Genomic DNA, 18,549 nt, shown 5'->3' on the forward strand with positions numbered 1-18,549 from the left:
GCAGCTGACTGCGCTTTGAACTTAAAAATCTCCAAAGCTGGCGAAACTGCTTTGTTTTGACTGCTTCCATGTCTTTTCCTTATGGGTAACATATTTTGCATAAATGTTACTTTGCTTTTTTCTATCTGCGTTTTCCATAGTAAATTGGAATCCAAGGAAACACCCAGATAGCTAAAATTATGTACATGTTCTATTTTATAACCATTTAGGGTCAGATGTTCTTTAAAAATTTGTGTGGGGGTTTATGGCCATATATTTTGTCTTCTTAGCATTGATCTCAATGCCCTTTTTGCTGCAATGTGTCTCAAATACATTTAATAGGTTCTGAAGGCCCATGGGTGTTTGGGATATAAGTATAGTGTTGTCGGCGAAAAGGAGGGCAGGAACCCTTTTGCCCCCCAATTTTGGGGAATCATTACTGCAGTCCTCCATACAAGATGGAATGTCATTGACAAGCAGGGAAAACAATGTGGGGGCCAACACACATCCTTGGCGGACCCCCCTCTTTATTGGTATTTGTCTTGTCAGCTCCCCTCCAGCGCCCCACCTAACCTTTGCATATTTGTTTTCATTCAACTTTATTATCTGCCCTAAAAGGTTGGCTGGTAGCCCTAGATGTTTAAGTGTCTTACATAACAATTTACGAGGGATTAAGTCAAACACAGCCTGGAGGTCTACGAAGGCTATATACAGATGACCCTTTCTCAAGGTGACATATTTCCAGCACAAGATTCGGAACCTTAAGACCTAGTCGATAGTGCTTAATTTGGCTCTAAACCCTGCTTGGAACTTTGTAAGCACCATTTTTTCCTCCATCCAAATGTTTATACAATTTAAAATATGCCTTGCATAGATCTTTTGTAAGATGTCTATTAAACTAATAGCACGTATAATACACAGCACTACCCACTTTAGTTGTTATTTTACCACGAATGTCTCTTAAACCACACACTGGAGCACCATGGATTGGCATAAGTGATCAGCATCATTATTCAATGTATGTTTTGTCCTACATGTACGTCCTTGTCTTTTCTATCTACAGGTGCAGAAACTGTAAAGCCGGAATCCTCCTAAACCTGGAGTAATTAGGAAGACAATTTTTCCTCCTAATTTTTTTGCACTTTACACCTTTTTATTAATTTTCACTTTCACGTCCCTAGGTAAGGGTGGGCCTTAGAGAGTCCGTTCCTCCAGGGTTTAGTACACGCTGAGTCCTGATAAATGCCAGGTAAATTCATACCGTTTCGTGGTTGAAACATGTCGACTGATAATTAGGAAACTACCACTCAACTAATTGTGGACAAATTTCCAACACATAAGTTTTTATTAACCTGTCCTTAGTGATCATTAGAATAAAGTTAATTTAGATACACTACGGACTACTTTTTAACCATCCACCACTCACTAGTTTTCTTTGCACAACACTGCCTGAACTCACCAACCCGCTCCGCAGTAAAACTGGCGTTGTAGCACACCAAAGAGACACTCGTCTCTTTGGTGGGGCCCGATGATGAAGCATGTCATCACTAGGTGGTGAGTGAGGGCTTTCTTTAACGCCTTAAGTGAAGCCGTTTACTTGCTCCGGACGGTGGTCGAATACTACCCTTTGACACTCTTTTCTTGTTTATTGACTATTACCGGGGAATAAGAGTGTCACTCTACTCTCCCTGCCTCTCTTTTTGTTTGGACGTATTAAACTAATAAGGCGATAGTTTGCGGGATAGTTCCTATCGCCCTTTTTAAAAATTGTAATAATTTCTGCGCCCCTCCATGTCTCCGGAATATCTGCACCCGCAGATATGGCATGACACACAATTAATATAGGGGCCCCAAATACTAATCTTGTGTTTAAATAAGTCTCCTGGGATTTTATCTAAACCGGGTGCCTTCCCATTTTTAACTGAGTTAATAGCTAATTCGGTTTCCTGTAGTTCAAAAACTAATTTATCTTCGTTTGAAACCAACACTATATCGGCCTCCGAAAGAGCCTGATCCTCCACAGGAGCTTCATATAACTTGGTAAAATATTTGATCCAGGTAGTTTCATCAAGAAAGACTTCCCTGGATCCTTTTTCTTCTTTGTTTCCTTTAGCCACAATTTTCCAGAACGACATTTGATTGTTATTTTTACCTGCAGATAGCATCCTGGACCAAATCTCCTCATCCCAGGATGCTTTCGCCTTTTCTTTGGTTATTCTATATTTGGTCCTAGCTGCTTTTAACTACCAGCATATCATTATTTTTATTGCATGTACTAAGTCAGCCTTTGCGCTACAACACTCCTTGTTATACCAGGATTTCCCTACCATCTGGTAGTTACTAACTCCACCAGGCTTTTTTTTTTTTTGTTATCAATGGCATGAGTTCTTTTAAAACCCCTATGTGTAAATCTAGGAATCATTTTTCCCTATTTTGGGAAGTTGCGTAAGGACTGAACGTTTTTGCAAAAATATTATAAATATTTAGCAACAAATCATCATACGCAAACATGTGCGCCCATTTAACTGTACGACGATTGTTACTAACTATAATGTCGTCTGGACTAATATGGGTTATTCTCTCACTCACGCTATGCATTAGACTACTGTGAAAAAGAAGCTCAAGCAGACGATGGCCGCTCTCTGTTCTAGGTTTAATCTCTATATCTACAGCAAATGGCCAAATATCCAATGATAAAATAAGATAATCAATGTTGCTCTTACACTTACTTCTAAAAAAAAGTTGGGGCCTTTGGGCAGTCTGATGGTAAACTTCCATTACATGCCTCTAGTCCATGGCTAGCCATTACCCTCGTGATTTGGAGCGCTAGGGCAGTGCCTGGGACTGTCCCAATACTGTTCATTGCCGGTATCTTATTGGACCTGTCTTCATCCTCCAATAGATTCCCAAACCCTGTAATAGGTTCATAGTTACAATTAAGACCGCCACCTAATAATATGCTTATTCCAGGGTCTAGCACATTTAAGAGAGTATCCAGTTTTTCTATTATAGATGACTCCCTATATGATGGACAGGGTCTATTATAGATATTATATAAGTATAGAACCCTTATATCTTTAGTGACAATTTTTATTCCAAGGACATCTTGTGAATCTATACTTAATTGGGTGACACTTATGTTAAGGGTCACGTTTACCCAAATTATAAGACCACCTGAGGGCCTTCCTCTCACAGATGGGACTGCGGCCCTTTGAAAGGACCCTGTGAGTAGCCTTAGTTGCCCAGGTCTCCTGGAGAATGCAAATGTCACTCGTATTGATATAATTGTTCCACTCGGGGTCGCTAACATTTCTACCCAACCCCGCTATATTCCAAGATATCAATTTTAGATCAACATTTTGCCTATGACTTATTGCATTAGATGACACATCTCTTAGCATATTTTCAGTATCATTCACACCCCTTTCCAGCAAGTTAATTCCTGTCCTTATTTTAGAACAGAAAGGTACAAGTTCGCGGGCATGTTGTTCTAGTCCTACTACCGGTTCTCCACAATAGAGGACATTCCCCACTAAATTGCACTCTCCGGGAATCTCCTGAGCTTCTAAAACTTTCTTGTGCATTATTTGTGGTCAATTGACCGCCTCCAAGGAAGCTAGTTCTTGGAAGCTATTCAGAACTTCAGGGAATATGAAATTACCAAGGTTATTAATTGGTCCTTTTGCAACCAGTTTATAAAAGTATCCTAACGGTAGGGCATGAATGCTAGTGGTTTGGGTGCACATCTCATGTGCTCTTAATAGCTTCCGGGCAGTGTGGGGGTGTCTGAAATTTACAACAATATAGTCACCTTGTGTGTCTTTTGGTGATTCGACCACCCACCCTACCCTTCTCACCATCATCAGGATTTCACTCATCTTATAGGGATTAAACTTTTTGTATTTAGAGAGCCAGTCAACTACCTTATTCCTAAGATTGTCCCAGGTTTCCCTCTGGTCTCTCCTTAGGACTGGCACACATATCTACTAAGATATATGGGAATACAGCTGGAGGTTGTCCCAGGATGTCAGGATTTGGTATCAGATCTGTCCCCCTTGGGCTATATGTTGGGATCTCTCTGGCTCGAGTTGCACTCGCGCCCAGAGTGTTCTAACTTAGAGTGCCTTTGTAGACTCCAATGAAGGATTCTTTGTTAGGCAGTTTGTGCCAGGGAGCTGTTGGGACTGGTCGGAATAAACGTGCTGTGTCGGCCCGTCTTTTCACTATAATTAACTGCCCTCGGACTATCATTCCCCACATCGTCTGTTCTGTCAGGGGCGGCTCTAGGTTCATGGTGGCCCTGGGCAGGGAGCGTAGGTAGGGGGCCCCGGAAGAGGGGGTCCGGGTGGGGCGGAGCGCGGAGGCCAGTGAAGAGGGGGGGTCATGGTGTTTGGAAGTTGTATAGAGCCAGAGGCCACCAAATCCCTGCCAGGGGCCCCCACACAAATATGTATCCATCCTCAGAGGATTATTATATTAAGGATATATATTGATGTGGTGGCCCCTGGGATTTGGTGGCCCTGTGCAGGTGCACAGCTTGCCAATGCCTAATGCCGGCCCTGGTTCTGTTGTCAAATCGAAAGGGGAATCTTGCTGTGGGTCATGCTATCCCTAAACCCTTCTTGTCTTGTCCCTGTCCTGACATGATTTACTGAAGCAAGACTTGATTGTTTGGGGCTTTCTGCAACTTCTCTAACTTTCTTGATTTCCGTATTTTCTGCCCTCAACTCTAATAATAGGCGAGCCCCCTTCTCAAATTATTTTGTTATCCTCTTTGGTGGGGGTGGACAATTTAGCAATTGTAGAATTCAACTGGACGATTTTACTATCTAGAACCATCATTGTTGAATTCAGACTTTCATCTATCTGGGTCTGGATCACAAATTCAAATTCAAAAAGTCTTTATTGCGATTTCTCATCTTAAAAGACGGGACAGGGTCTGGATCACATCTAATGCATTTTTTTTTTTTAATTTGTTTTTATTGTTGCCATCACATGTTATTCAGTAACGGGTAAGCATTCGTCAGTGCAGCTTCAACATTCAGCTGCATCCAATCATTAGAGCAACTTTTCAGTTTTTTAATTTATAACTCACAACTATAAGGGTCATAACACGTATTCTTTGGCATAAATCAAATACAGCATCCGCGTGAATAGAAGCATCGCAAGGCAGTAGATATGTTCTATAGCAAATATACACTTGTCAGTATTTTCAGTTCGTAGGGCCTTGTGCATCCCGTAGTACCGAACGCCCTTCCCCCTCCCGCTGCTCCTCCCCTCTACTCCATATCCTCGTCCTCCCCTGAGCTATCTATATCTTCATCTTCAGGCAGTGGCTCACAGAGATCCCCCCTATATGTGTTCCAAGGTGACCATATTTTGTTCCACTTACGTGGGTTAAGCCTCTGTTGGTATATTGCCCTCTCTGTCATCATAAGCATGTCCATGTTTCTGCACCACTGAGCCAGGGTCGGGGTTTCGTGCGCCCCCCAATTCTTCGCTATGTCTCGTTTTGCCAGCATCATTCCAATGATTACCCATCGTCTCCCATGCGGTGTCAGGTCGGTCGGGCCCCACACATTCAATAGGCAAACCCTCGGGTCAGGTGTGAACGATGTTTGTAAAGTCTGGCCGACTGTGCGTGCTACACGACGCCAGTAGTCTCGTATACTGGGCAGGCCCACAACGTGTGGAACAGTGTACCCTCCTCCCCACAATTTCTTAGGCAATATGGGTGTTCTGCCCTGTGGATTCTGTGTAGTGTCGTGCGGGTGTAGTAAACCCTATGTAATATTTTAAATTGTACCAATCTAAATCGTGTGGATACACCCGCCTCTCTGGGCGACGCCAATGCTGCATTCCAGTTCGCCTCATCCAAATCCCCAAGCTCATCCTCCCAATGTTCTTTCAACTTCACCAGTGGATCCGGTAAGTTGTTTAGCAATTTACGGTAGGTGAGGGAGGTAGCACTTGCCTCCATGTAGTCCGTAAGCAGTCGGTCCTCTAACGGAGCAGACTCCGGGACTTTCATACCTGGCTCTATCACAGACATGAGTGCGTGCCTAATTTGTACATATCTGTATGTTTCATTCACTCCCAGATCGTATTGTTCCCTCAGGGTCGCGAATGAGATCACACCATCCCTCGTCCACATATCGCCTACTGTGGAGATTCCGATGTTGTCCCATTGGTCAAACCCTTTGCTGCAGCGCAGATTACCTAGGACCTTTGCATCCCATAGTGGTACATCTAATGTATTTTTGAAAATCTCCACCACAGTACGATCTTCTCCATCCATTGGCCTGTTTGAACAATGATCAAAGTCTGTTTGTACCCCAATTGTTCTGCATAAAACCTCCTCGTGATCTGGTGTATTGCTATTCCCTTTGTTAGCCCCAGACTTCCCTTTCTTATCTCCAATTTTTTTCTCCTTGGTTTTCCCTTTCACAACTTCTACTTGCTTTTGGGGTCGTAGCCTTAAGAATATCCCAAGAGTCCCCAATTCATTTATACTTGTTTGCCCCTCCTTTGATTGTAATGTTTCGTCACAGGGCTATTCAAGATAGTTTGCGGGGCATGGGAACATCTGCCCTCATTCAAATTCAAATTTTGGGCGTTGTCCAGCGACTGTACAGCGGATTGCCTGTATGTTGGAAGATTATAGGGATCAAGTGATAGCCTTCTTTGTGTCATTTCTATCTCTTGCACAGTACTGCTTCAGCTCTAGTTAAAAAATCATTGAGCGTCCCAGCAGCACCTTTCCGTTTGCTCATATTAGGCGTGATTAACAAGGTCCCAACCAAAATAGAAAACAGCACCAGTTACTTTAACAATAGACCGTATTTCTGGCGAGTAGGCAACAAAATGTGACACCACCAATACCTTGATTTTGTGGACTTAAGAGGGGGGCCCAGCCCGCACTCCTCCGGCCTAAGATGGCCCTGCCTTGTCCTGGGCTTCTCCCGGCACCGCCCACACGCATCCCGCTACGCGGGATCATTGCCTTTCTTTTGAGCGCCACCAGGCGCGGAAGTGGGCGTGGGCGGCGTCCGGCCGCAGGAAGTCCTAGGAGCTGTAGTCTCCCCCCCTCGGCGGCCGCGCAGTTGAAACAGGCAGCGGCGGCAGGGGAGACCAACAGCAAATGACCCCAAAACCAAGCGCCAGGCCAGGTGGGTGCTGCAAGTGTCTGGGCAAATGGAGATATCAGGCAGACCCAGCGAGAAATACCCCACGCAGATTACTTCCACAGAGCTGTATTTATTATTTCTTATGGCAGTACTCTTAAGTGCTGCAAAGATCTGTTCTCTAAATACTTTTGTGCGAAATATATGCTACTCCATGGCATTCTGGATTGCCCTTTATTTATGAGCATTAGATCTAGCTTTAACTAAAATATCATACTGGGCAATCTACCCTTTTCAGTAGATTCTTCCAGCTCCTTTTCAATGAACACCAACAGGTATCTTGAAGTGCATCCTTTTATATGAAACTGTAACTCTGGGAAAACCTTCAGTTAGATTTGAACCTTGTATTTCCATAAGGTGAGTTCTCTTTGAACAAAGAAAAATAGGATTTCATCTCTGCAGTCTTCTTCGCCTAAGAGACAGCAACCTTAGAAAGTTTGAGAATATCCTGTAATTAGAGTTACGTTTGATGTAAGTTTGTAAAACAATCTATGCTGACCTAAATTCTGACAAAATCAAAGTTAAGTTATTTTTAAGCTGAGGCACAATATATTATCTCTGTTGCTGGATGTTAGACCTTTTTCTAATAAAGGTTGGCTAGGTTTCTAAAAAAAGAAAACCCATTCTGTGACTTAACAGTATTCACTTTTCATCTTGCCAGTGAGGATTGATTTCAAACCATCTAGTTAAATAAATATTCTCATCTGTGACTTCTTTTGTATCCTCCAACACATATTCCTCTCCCTGGCTGTGCTTCACTAACTCTTTTTCTTTTTGTTTCTAGTGACTAGGTTGGTATAACCTTCTGTGTGACTCCATTTTATAAAAATGAAAAAATTATTTGCTCCAAAGATTTCAATTTGTACTTATGGTAGTTGATTTCATTTGTTCTCTTGTGCAAGTTCAGTTTTCAATGAGAAATATAAATCAGGAATATAAATATGGAAAAACCTCTTGGAGCCTGAAATAGAGTTTATTGGTAAGGTAAACGTGACATCAGTAGTATGCCACCCTATAGCATGCTCAGGGGACAGTATGTTATTACTGAAGATGGACCCACATGTTAGGGGTCTATTCTTCAGAAATGACAGCAGTAATGACAGGTTTGCGTAGGGAAACACAAATGTTTGTGAACAGGGTCTTTTTATCACTTCAATTAAATGATAATCCGCTAGAATTAATAGTATATCTGAAAACAGGAGCTGATTGTAGAGAAACTAGGATCTGACGTGTTTTTTAATTTTATATCTTTATCAGATTGTTACACCTCGTGCTCCCCCTTCCTTGGAGAGCCTTCTTCAGTCACCAGGATGCGCAGCATCAATGATCTCCCTGAAGATGTCCTGGTGGAGGTGCTGTCCCAGGTTCCAGACCAGGACTTGATCCATAGCTGTAGTCTGGTATGCAGCCACTGGAAAGATGTGGTTGACTTGCCCACCCTTTGGAAAAGGAAATGCCAGCTGAAGCGGTTTTTTCTCAGTAGCGGCGTACGAAATCCTGATGATTGGAGGTGCCTTTACTTCCTCTTCAAGCTGAAGAAGAATTTAATAAAGAATCCTTGTGCAGAAGGTTTGTGACCCTTGCGTCAGTTAGGGCTGTACAGAGAGACATAACAAAAAGCTATCAAGTTGATTTCTGGTTTCTGTTTCAAAGTTAAATCTTGTGTGTCCATCCTATATGTAATTGAAGTGTTTCATCTTAAGCTGTATCTGTCAGAGCAGACTTCATCAGGGTGCATTTGATCTAGAAGAAGTAGAGAAATATAGGTAATAGTTGACGAGTCAGTCTACGATGTCACAAAGTGATATTCATTCATTCAAAATCTTTATTCAGATATAATAAATATCCATTAAAGCACAAATACAGAATTTCAGATATCACGTTTTTAGATAAAACAAAATATGGCAATTTCATCATATGTACAAGTACAGTAAAAAGAACTCGACAAGAGCTATCAATAGTATATACAAATGAATTTTACAAGAGGTGAAGCTCAGTAGGTACACATGGAATGACTGGCACGTACTGCCACTTTCAAAAAGGATCCTAATCGGAATGTTAGTTCCTCGTCTTCCAAAGTGATGTTGTGCCCATACGCTGCCTTCTAATTAATCATCGGGATAGTCTTGAAAAATGGTATTCAAAACTGTTTTGTGTATTTTAAATAAAAACTGCAAAAGAATAAAAAGTGCATTGTTGCTTGTTTACATTGAGCATTACAAGGGCAAGAGAGTTGGTCGAGGTTGGAGTTAAACCCAAGAGGGAAGCAAAGCAGAAATTTCACAGTATCGACCCTTAGTCTAAAGAGCAAGCTCCTCTCCCATCTACTGATTGGTCTTGAGAGATAACGGCAGGGTAGGTGGGTTCTATTCTCATTCGTCATGTATCGGGCTACTAAGGGTTTTTGTGCCTCTGTTTCATGTCTAAGTTTGCTGTATGTTGTGTACAGTGCCTTCATTAGACTTTTTTTTACTTATGCCATCTGAGTCGGTTGGATTTAAAAATAACTGCTCAAGATTTACACTGGCCAGACTCTTCCTGACAGCGGCGAGCCAGTGTATAACCTTTCCTTTATCGCAGCTGAGACAATCTTTAATTATTTCCCTAGTTAGCTGCACCGCGGGGTTCTTACAAACCGCGAGCCAGAATAAAGCGGGTCGAGCTTTGATATAATCTTCTATGTAGAGGATTTTAATTCGCTGTGGCAAGCGTACTGTGATGTAGAAATAGGGGCGCCCAGTATTTTATGACAAAATCTGTTTTCTTCCCATTGTATACTGTCACACTGCCTAAAACCCCAAATTTCTGCTCCATAGGTGGCAGTGGGGATGCAATGTAATTTAAAATTTTTAGAGATAGCAGACACGACCTGTGTCTTTCCAGGCTGGGGCAAGCCAAGTATGCTGTTAATCGGTGTAGAAAACCTTTTACCGCATTGTGCTACATGCTCCACCCAGAGGCAGTTCCCTGCAAAAACCAGTCCCAAATAAGGAAAAGTGCTAGTGCTCTGTAAACAATCAGGACCTAAAGCAATGGTATTATTTAGGTACTTTTTTGATCCGCAAGCCATTAAAAACGATTTCTTAAAATTGGTGCAAAGGTCCAAGCTTGCCATAAAATCATCGAAACCCTGCGCCAATAAGCGTAGGGCATTTGGGGTGCGTGCCATTAAGACCGCATCATCGGCATAGAGAAGGGCCGGGAGCGTGTTGCCATTAATGATGGGAACATCAGGGGTGAGTGATACCAAAGATCCGCTCAAATCGTTGATATAAAGAATAAAAAGCAGGGGGGCCAGAACACAACCCTGCCTGACCCCTCGCCCAGCCCTGATGGCCTTCGATACCTCACCGCCCTTCCCAATCCGCACCCTGGCATGCAGGTCCTTTTGTAAATAAGCTAAAAAGTGTACTAAATCCTCGCCCAGGCCATATTTTAAGAGGATGGACCACACCGAGCCCTGTTAACAAAATCAAAGGCCGAGGTCAGATCCATGAATGCCAGGAAAATAGGAGATCTTTTAGCTATTGTGTATTTTCCTATGATCAGGTTGAAGTTAAGGCAATCTTCGACGGTGCCAACTTTGCTCCTAAACCCCAGCTGGCATGGGTGGAGGATGTGACCCTCCTCGGCCCATGCCCTGATCTTGTTAAATAGGATCCTCCCTAAGATTTTCAGTGTATTGTCGATCAGGGAGATTGACCTGTAGCAACTTGGATTAGAACGGTCACCCTTTTTTAAAATTGGCACGATAATACTGGTAGACCACGTTTCTCGGATTAGTGAGACTGATAAGTTGTTAAAAACATTCAATAAAAGGGGCGCCCAAAATTTGGGCTGGCGTTTAATGAGATCAATTGGCAAGCCATCTGGGCCTGACGCCTTATTGCCCACACTCTGATGTATTGCTTCCTCTACTTCAGTAAGGGTTATCTGGACCCTGATAGCTACCAGATTCTCATTCAGAGCCGTGTGTTGGGCTGGAGCTAAATAAATCTTAGAGAAATGATTCTCACATGACTCGCTATGGATGTTACAACTGGTGGGAGACAGCGGGTGACCTATAGATCTCATAGCTTTAACGGCGTGCCAGAAGCCTTTCCCGTCTTTTAATTTAGCAGCACATGCTAGTTTGTCCCAGTGTTCTTTGAATAAGTCGAATTTTCTTTGTTTGATGTCAACCCTATATCGCTGTCTGCACAGTTTAATGGCCATCTGATCCCTGGGGATTGTTGCGATTGCCCTTCTAAGACCTTTATTTGCAGCAGAGCAAGAGCTGTCAAACTATCTGGGGCCTAAGTGTGTTTCCTAAATGGGCCTTGAGAGCATATGTTTAATTGTTATTGTTATTGTTATTTTTGATTTGTAGCGCGCTCAATCACCTACAGGCCTCTAAGCGCTCGGGAATCGATGGTAAACAACAACTTTGACAGTACAGAGGGCATCCACTAGCCTACGTGGCTCACAGGGCTCTCCTGAACAACAGCGTTTTCAGCCCCTTTCTGAAACGTAGGAGGTTTCCTTCCTTTTGTAGTGGCTCAGGTAGTGTGTTCCATAAATGCGGAACCAGCACCGAAAAGGCTCTACCGCCCTTGGTGGCAAGTTTGTAGCGAGGGCAGACTAATAGCTGAGAGTCTGAGGACCTAAGAGCTCTCTTTGGGCTATACATTGCCAGGCGATCTTTGATGTAAGCAGGTGCCATGCCATAGATGGCTTTATGGGCGATGCACAGATTTTTAAATTCCACTCGCTCCCTGATAGGGAGCTAGTGGAGGCTTTGTAGCAGGGGGGATGCTTTAGTGTGTCTTGGCTGTCTGAAGATAAGACGAGCGGCATCATTCATCACCACCTGTAGCCTATTTATCAAGGTTTTTGGTAGGCCAAGGTAGAGGGCATTTCCATAATCTATGCGTGAAATCACAGTAGCTGCGACGATGGAACGTAGCATAGATTGGGAAATGATAGGCACTAATTTCCGTAGCTGTCGGATGATATTAGTACAGCTGCCCACCACTGAAGAGATTTGGCTGACCATAGAGAGGTCACAATCCAGTTTGATCCCCAGGCTCTTCACGTTCAAACTGGGTTTTGGGGCTGGACCTAACTCTGCGGGCCAGTAGAGGTCACACCATGGTGAGGTGGTAGATGAAATAACCAAGACCTCAGTCTTATCTGGATTGATTTTTAGGAGGTTTCCTGTCATCCTCTGGACCGTGTGTCTCAAGATATTCTGAGTGTGGAGTTGGGCGGTGTTTGTATTGTCAACACTCAGCAGCAGCTGCGTGTCGTCTGCGTAGTTATATACTGTGCAGCCCATACTCGCCAGGGAGGCAATCAGAGGCTGCAGATATAGGTTAAACAGCAGTGGGGATAGGGCCGAGCCCTGAGGTACCCCACATTCTATTTCTCCCACTGCGGAGATTTCTTCTCCGAGTTGTATTCTTTGTGTCCTTCCTGACAGAAAGGACTGCAACCACTCGAAAGCCCGGCCTTTGATGCCAAAGTCACTCAGCCTTTCCAGTAGCAGCGCATGACTGACGGTATCGAACGCCGCTGAAAGGTCTAATAAAATCAGGGCGCTCGGTTTTTTACCGTCAGCCAAGCCTCTCAATTCATCCAGCACCGAGAGCATCACCAACTCGGTGCTGTGGTGTGCTCGGAACCCTGTTTGTCGTTCGTGAAGCAGGGAGTGGGACTCCAAGTACATGGACAAAGATTTTAATACATGTTGCTCCAGTACTTTAGAGAGGAATGGTAGCTGAGAGATCGGCCTATAGTTTTTTAGTATTGCAGGGTCTGCGCCAGATTTTTTCAACAGCGGTCTTACCCGCGCTTCCTTAAGTGCTGCTGGTAGTTGTCCTAATTCCAGGGATCTATTTAGGAGATGGATGACTTGCTCCTCCAATAGTGGACGGGCTGCCTGAAAAACTTTAGGTGGACAAGGGTCCGCTGGAGATCCAGATTTGATTCTGGCCATCAACTGCTGCAGGCTCAAGATGTCAATCTCTGGAAACAGTGTAATAGCACAGTCAGTTTGATTTTGGGGGATTATAGGTGTAGCCATTCCATTAAGCGGCCCATTTTTTATGTCCTGGATGATGGTTCTTACTTTCTCCAAGAAATAATCCTGAAAGCAATTGCAGTTTATGGGAGACTGAACGCTGTCTGGTTTTTTGGTCAACTCCGACAGGATCTTAAAAGTCTCTTTCTGCACGTTGACTGCCTTACTTAGACGGGATTCGTAGTACTCGGCTTTGGCAAGGATGATGTGTTTTTTGTATGCGTTCAAGGAGGCACGGTAGAGGTTCCTGGCTGAGTCCAGTTTAGTTTTCCTCCAGCTTCTTTCTAGGGCTCTAAGTTTCTTTTTATGGTCCCTCAGTGCTGGCGTGAACCAAGGGGCATCCTTACCCGGGCCTTTTAGCGCCTTCATTTTTATTGGCGCTATCTGATCAATAGCTAGTGTCAGGGAACGCGTTAAATCCGCGTATTGCTGATCTAGACTATGATCTAAGTTCGGGGGGCAATCTCTGGGCAGGAATACCTCGGTCAGGGTCCTCAAATCGACCTCTGCCCATTTGCGGGTTTTCCTAGCCTCCAATGTTGGTTTGATTATTTGGCCCTTAATACGTAGCTCACAGGAAATTAGGTAGTGATCAGACCAGATACATGGGGCAACTTCTTTCAGCGTTAGTGAGGGGTCTGTAGTCCATACCAGGTCAAGGGTATGACCTTTGGTGTGCGTGGGGACATTCACGATCTGTTTAAAGTTTAGCGCTGACATCAAAGTGTCCAAATGGCGCATAGGAGCGTCCCAGTGAGGTTTATCCCAGTGCAAGTTGAAGTCTCCTGTGACTAAGATTTTCGAGTAGCGAGTACAAAGGTCAGATATGATGGGGGCGAATAAGTCCTGGAAGGTTGGGGTTGCGTTGGGAGGGCGATAGACCGCTAACACCACCCAGCATGAGCTGTTTACTGTGACTTTCACCCCAAGCAGATCAGCCAGGTCGACTGTCTCTGATAGTAGGATTTCTACTGACAGCATCTTTTTGAAAATCACAGCTACCTCTCCTCCCTGTGTGTTTCCTGGGCGGTTTTGCCATAAAGCATCATAGCCGCTGGGGAGAGCGGCCAGGATGTCTGGCATTGAGCTCTCACTCATCCAGGTCTCTGTTAAGGTCAGTATATCAGTGTCGTTGTTTTGCAACAGGTTATAGACATCGACGTGGTGGCAGTGGAGTGATCTGGTATTTAGACATGCTATTTTCAAGGTGGAGAATGCATCTTGATGTATAATGTTCAATGGTTTGTAGATAGCATGTGTTCTTAGTATCTTCAGGGTGTTGTTATCAAGGCAAGCCTCACCCTTATCCAGATTACGTAGGTCTTCCGAGGTGTAGGAGCGCATTAGTCCAGAGGTCCCTGCCCCCGAGCCCGTCCGTGCGCGGACGGGCTGGACTCTGGCGCGACTCCGCGCACGCTCCGGCGAGCCCGCCGCGCGTCAGCATGGCTGTCTTAAATACTGTTCTAGCGTCCTTCTGACGACTAGAGCAGCCAATCCTTGCTTTGGATCCTTGCCCTCACCAAAGATGTCTGCCGTTCAGGCAGTGTGGTGCCCTTCTCTGATAGAAAAGCTCAGCTCTAAACGCGGTAATGTGGCGAAAAACGGGTGCAGGTATGCGGTCACAATGATTTTTAAAAGCAGGGTACAGTGCCTAAATAATACAGCAAAAAAACGGACAAAACGGGGATTTTTAAAATTCAGTATTTCGCTCTCAATAAGTGTACAAGTAATATACATTTAGCGGAAACACCTCTGATCTGTCCAAGAGGCTATTCCCAAGTAGTTGGCCGCCTAATTTGCCTGTCTTAAATACTGTTCTAGCGTCCTTCTGACGACTAGAGCAGCCAATCCTTGCTTTGGATCCTTGCCCTCACCAAAGATGTCTGCCGTTCAGGCAGAGTGGTGCCCTTCCCTGATAAAAAAGCTCAGCTCTAAACGCGGTAATGTGGCGAAAAACGGGTGCAGGTATGCGGTCACAATGATTTTTAAAAGCAGGGTACAGTGCCTAAATAATACAGCAAAAAAACGGACAAAACGGGGATTTTTAAAAATTCAGTATTTCGCTCTCAATAAGTGTACAAGTAATATACATTTAGCGGAAACACCTCTGATCTGTCCAAGAGGCTATTCCCAAGTAGTTGGCCGCCTAATTTGCCTGTCTTAAATACTGTTCTAGCGTCCTTCTGACGACTAGAGCAGCCAATCCTTGCTTTGGATCCTTGCCCTCACCAAAGATGTCTGCCGTTCAGGCAGTGTGGTGCCCTTCCCTGATAGAAAAGCTCAGCTCTAAACGCGGTAATGTGGCGAAAAACGGGTGCAGGTATGCGGTCACAATGATTTTTAAAAGCAGGGTACAGTGCCTAAATAATACAGCAAAAAAACGGACAAAACGGGGATTTTTAAAAATTCAGTTTTTCGCTCTCAATAAGTGTACAAGTAATATACATTTAGCGGAAACACCTCTGATCTGTCCAAGAGGCTAATGCCCTCACATAGTTGCGTAAAGGCACCGACTACATCTGTGTTGTGTTCTTTAAAGTTCAAACAGATGTTTACAAGGTCCGAATGCACTTTAACTACCTTGCGCAGTAAAACTGTGTTATCGGTACCCCGCCAGACTAGTCTAAGATTATCGGTAGAAGCGGACAGATCTCTTGCACCACACTCTTTGCTAAAAGTTGGTCTGGGGCGAGTCTCAGGGTTACATTTACCGGATTGTGCTCTCTATGAGTGGTATCGACCACCTCAGCTTTAAGGAGGCATTCTTCCAGTTAAGGTGATATGAAAACATAGTCGATGGTAGAAGCGCTACCCCTTCCTCTGTATGTAGGAATAGTATGTTTGACACATTCAGGGTCCGTAACAATCTCCATTACATCCACGAGGTTGTGTGTGCATAGAAAATTTGTCAATTTGATCCCCCTATTAAAATTAGACGTGTTACTAGGTTGGTGAATGGCAGTATGGCTACCGTTGTGAATTTTAGCATTAAAATCTCCCCTTAGGCAGATTCCTGTCAAGTTGGGTAAGTTATTTAACCCCTTCAGCGCGGCGCGAATTTTCGCGCTGTGCTGAAGGTTCTAATGAGCCTATCGGCTCATGACGGAACCGTTCCGTCATGAGCACAGCTCAACCGACGCTCATGACGGAACCGTTCCGTCATGAGCATGGAAGGGGTTAAGTTCTGTATAGTATAGTGCTTATACATTTGAATAAATGAACAAACTTAATGTTTGGTAGATTCTGAAAATCGTTATTATAAAAATTAATAAAACATATGGAAACCCCTCTTTTAAAAATAATTGCCTGGAATTTATCATTGTCATTGTCCAAGGCCCTTACACTTTCACCTGCCAGGATGTTTATCCAAATTGACACGCCTCCTGAAGGGTGACCCAGGTTTGGAATGGAAGCAAGAGAATTAAAACACTTAAACCCCTCCAGAAATAAATCTCTGGTTGCCCATGTCTCCTGAAACATTAAGATGTCATGTTTTTTTTACTAATTCTATCCGGTCTGGCAAATTGATTTTGGAAGCCAGGCCGGCAACATTCCAACTTAATATTTTTAATTCGAGATCAGGGGCAAGCGTTGCACAGATAGAAGACAAGGGCCCTGGGCTAGGGTTTCGGGGTCATGATCGAAGGTAGGCCCAGTGGGAATGCAAAGGCCACTATCTGAGGGTTCATAAGATAAAAGAGTTGTGTTAGAGGACACGGCAATGGGAGGTGGTCAATCCTGGATGTCCAAGCCAGACAGTGACGAAAACCTATTGAAAGTGGGGACAGGGGCTGCGGTGTTTGGGATGCCCATATGCAGTTTATAAAAATAGCCCAAAGGTAGAGCCCAGATCTCGGTTGGGACATTGGGTTGGGACTCCTGGGCTATTACGATAGATTTCACCAAGGATGGGTTTCGGAAGTTAAGAATTACACAGTTCCCCTCAATGTTTTTTGGGGACTGGCCTACCCATCCCACTCTGCGCGTTAGGATAATGTTATTAGTAAGTGATGCTCTGAATCCTTTATGTTTTGACAGCCAGTCAACACTTTTGTTGCGTAATTGATCCCATGTTTCAACCTGATTTTCGTTGAGCGGTGGAACTCCTGCCAGGACCACTACATATGGACAGGCCGCTGGTGGTAGGTCCAAAATCTCCTGACTGCACTTTGGGTTTGGAATGAATTTAGGGGCTAAACCTCCCTCTCCTAATCTGATGCCTTTGCGGGTGTCAAGAGCTGGGGCACCAGTAAGGCTGTTATTAGGGGGAACAGAAGTTGGTTGCGCGTTTTTCTCTGATCGATTGTGGATCTCTGATTGATTGTGGCCGCTGCTAGCAGCACAACCAGTGTTGATGGTATTCTTTATTGCCCTGCTACGCTCTGGTACAAAGCAATCTTTTACTTTATTGCAGGTTGCGCAAGTACCAGTTGTTGGGACAGGTATTGGTGGGATAATCGTGATATCAGAGTTAGGGTTGGATACATTAGTCAATGGTGCCATCGTGGAGTCATACAGCTCACTTCACTGTGTGTTTACAATAGCACTAAGGAGGTTCAAGCGTTCTAACCCTTTCAACAAAACATCACATTTACTGTCCAGTAGGTCTTTGATGCGTCCATACCCAGTGTCTATAACCAAGGTGGAGAAATTGTCACCTTGATTTTCATGGCCATCTAAACAGGGGTGGCCTGCAACAGTCTGTGTTCCGATGGATTTGCCCTGCTCTTTAATTAAGGTTTGGGTAGGTGCTTCAGAAGACTTGGTTGAATGTGAGGTGTGTATCCAGGAGCTCAAAGTGGCACAGGATGAGCTTACACGGGTTGGCTGTTTCCTCTTTGCAGTAACCACTTTCGCTGGCTTTCTCTTTCGTTTTGCCCCTGATGCTACTTCAGTCCCCGCCGATAGTGGGTTGGGGCCAACTTTTCGGGGTGGGCTGCAGTATCTACATCTTCAATAGTCTCGGTGTCAATATCAATAGGAGAATCAATAATGCAGCCGTTATGCGAACGGGCGCTGGAAATACTAGGATTATAAGGGGGTAGAGTGAGAGCATGATCTCCTGGCGTGGGACCCGTCAACAGAGGGACTCCAATACCAAGCGAGAGCCGCCTCTCGGTTAGTTCAATCTCATTGGCTACAATGCTTACAGCCCTTTCCAGCATGCTGTCTATGCTGAAGTTGACAGGTCGTAATGGGGGTAATCCCCCTCGCTTCCCCATATTATCTGGTGTGCCACAAGGAGTGTATGCTAACTCTTCTTGGGAGCAGATGATCGACTGATGGAGGAAACAAGATGTCTGAGGGTTTGCCCAGCCAGTCTCT

At 44.4% G+C, this 18,549-nt stretch overlaps 1 protein-coding gene across 4 annotated transcripts in view; it reads left to right on the forward strand.

Moving 5' to 3' along the window:
- LOC147710628 (F-box only protein 6-like) overlaps nucleotides 1–18,549 on the forward strand; it is a 208,027-nt gene that overhangs the window by 79,299 nt on the left and 110,179 nt on the right. For all 4 annotated transcript variants that reach the window (XM_086921306.1, XM_086921305.1, XM_086921304.1 and 1 more), the window contains one exon: nucleotides 8,421–8,732. In XM_086921306.1, coding sequence (XP_086777432.1) covers nucleotides 8,474–8,732 — 259 coding nt within the window. In that variant the 5' untranslated portion in view covers nucleotides 8,421–8,473. The remainder of the gene's footprint in view (nucleotides 1–8,420; nucleotides 8,733–18,549) is intronic.

The sequence above is a fragment of the Lissotriton vulgaris genome, chromosome 5 (assembly GCF_964263255.1).
Source record: "Lissotriton vulgaris chromosome 5, aLisVul1.2, whole genome shotgun sequence".
Taxonomy (NCBI): Eukaryota; Metazoa; Chordata; class Amphibia; order Caudata; family Salamandridae; genus Lissotriton; species Lissotriton vulgaris.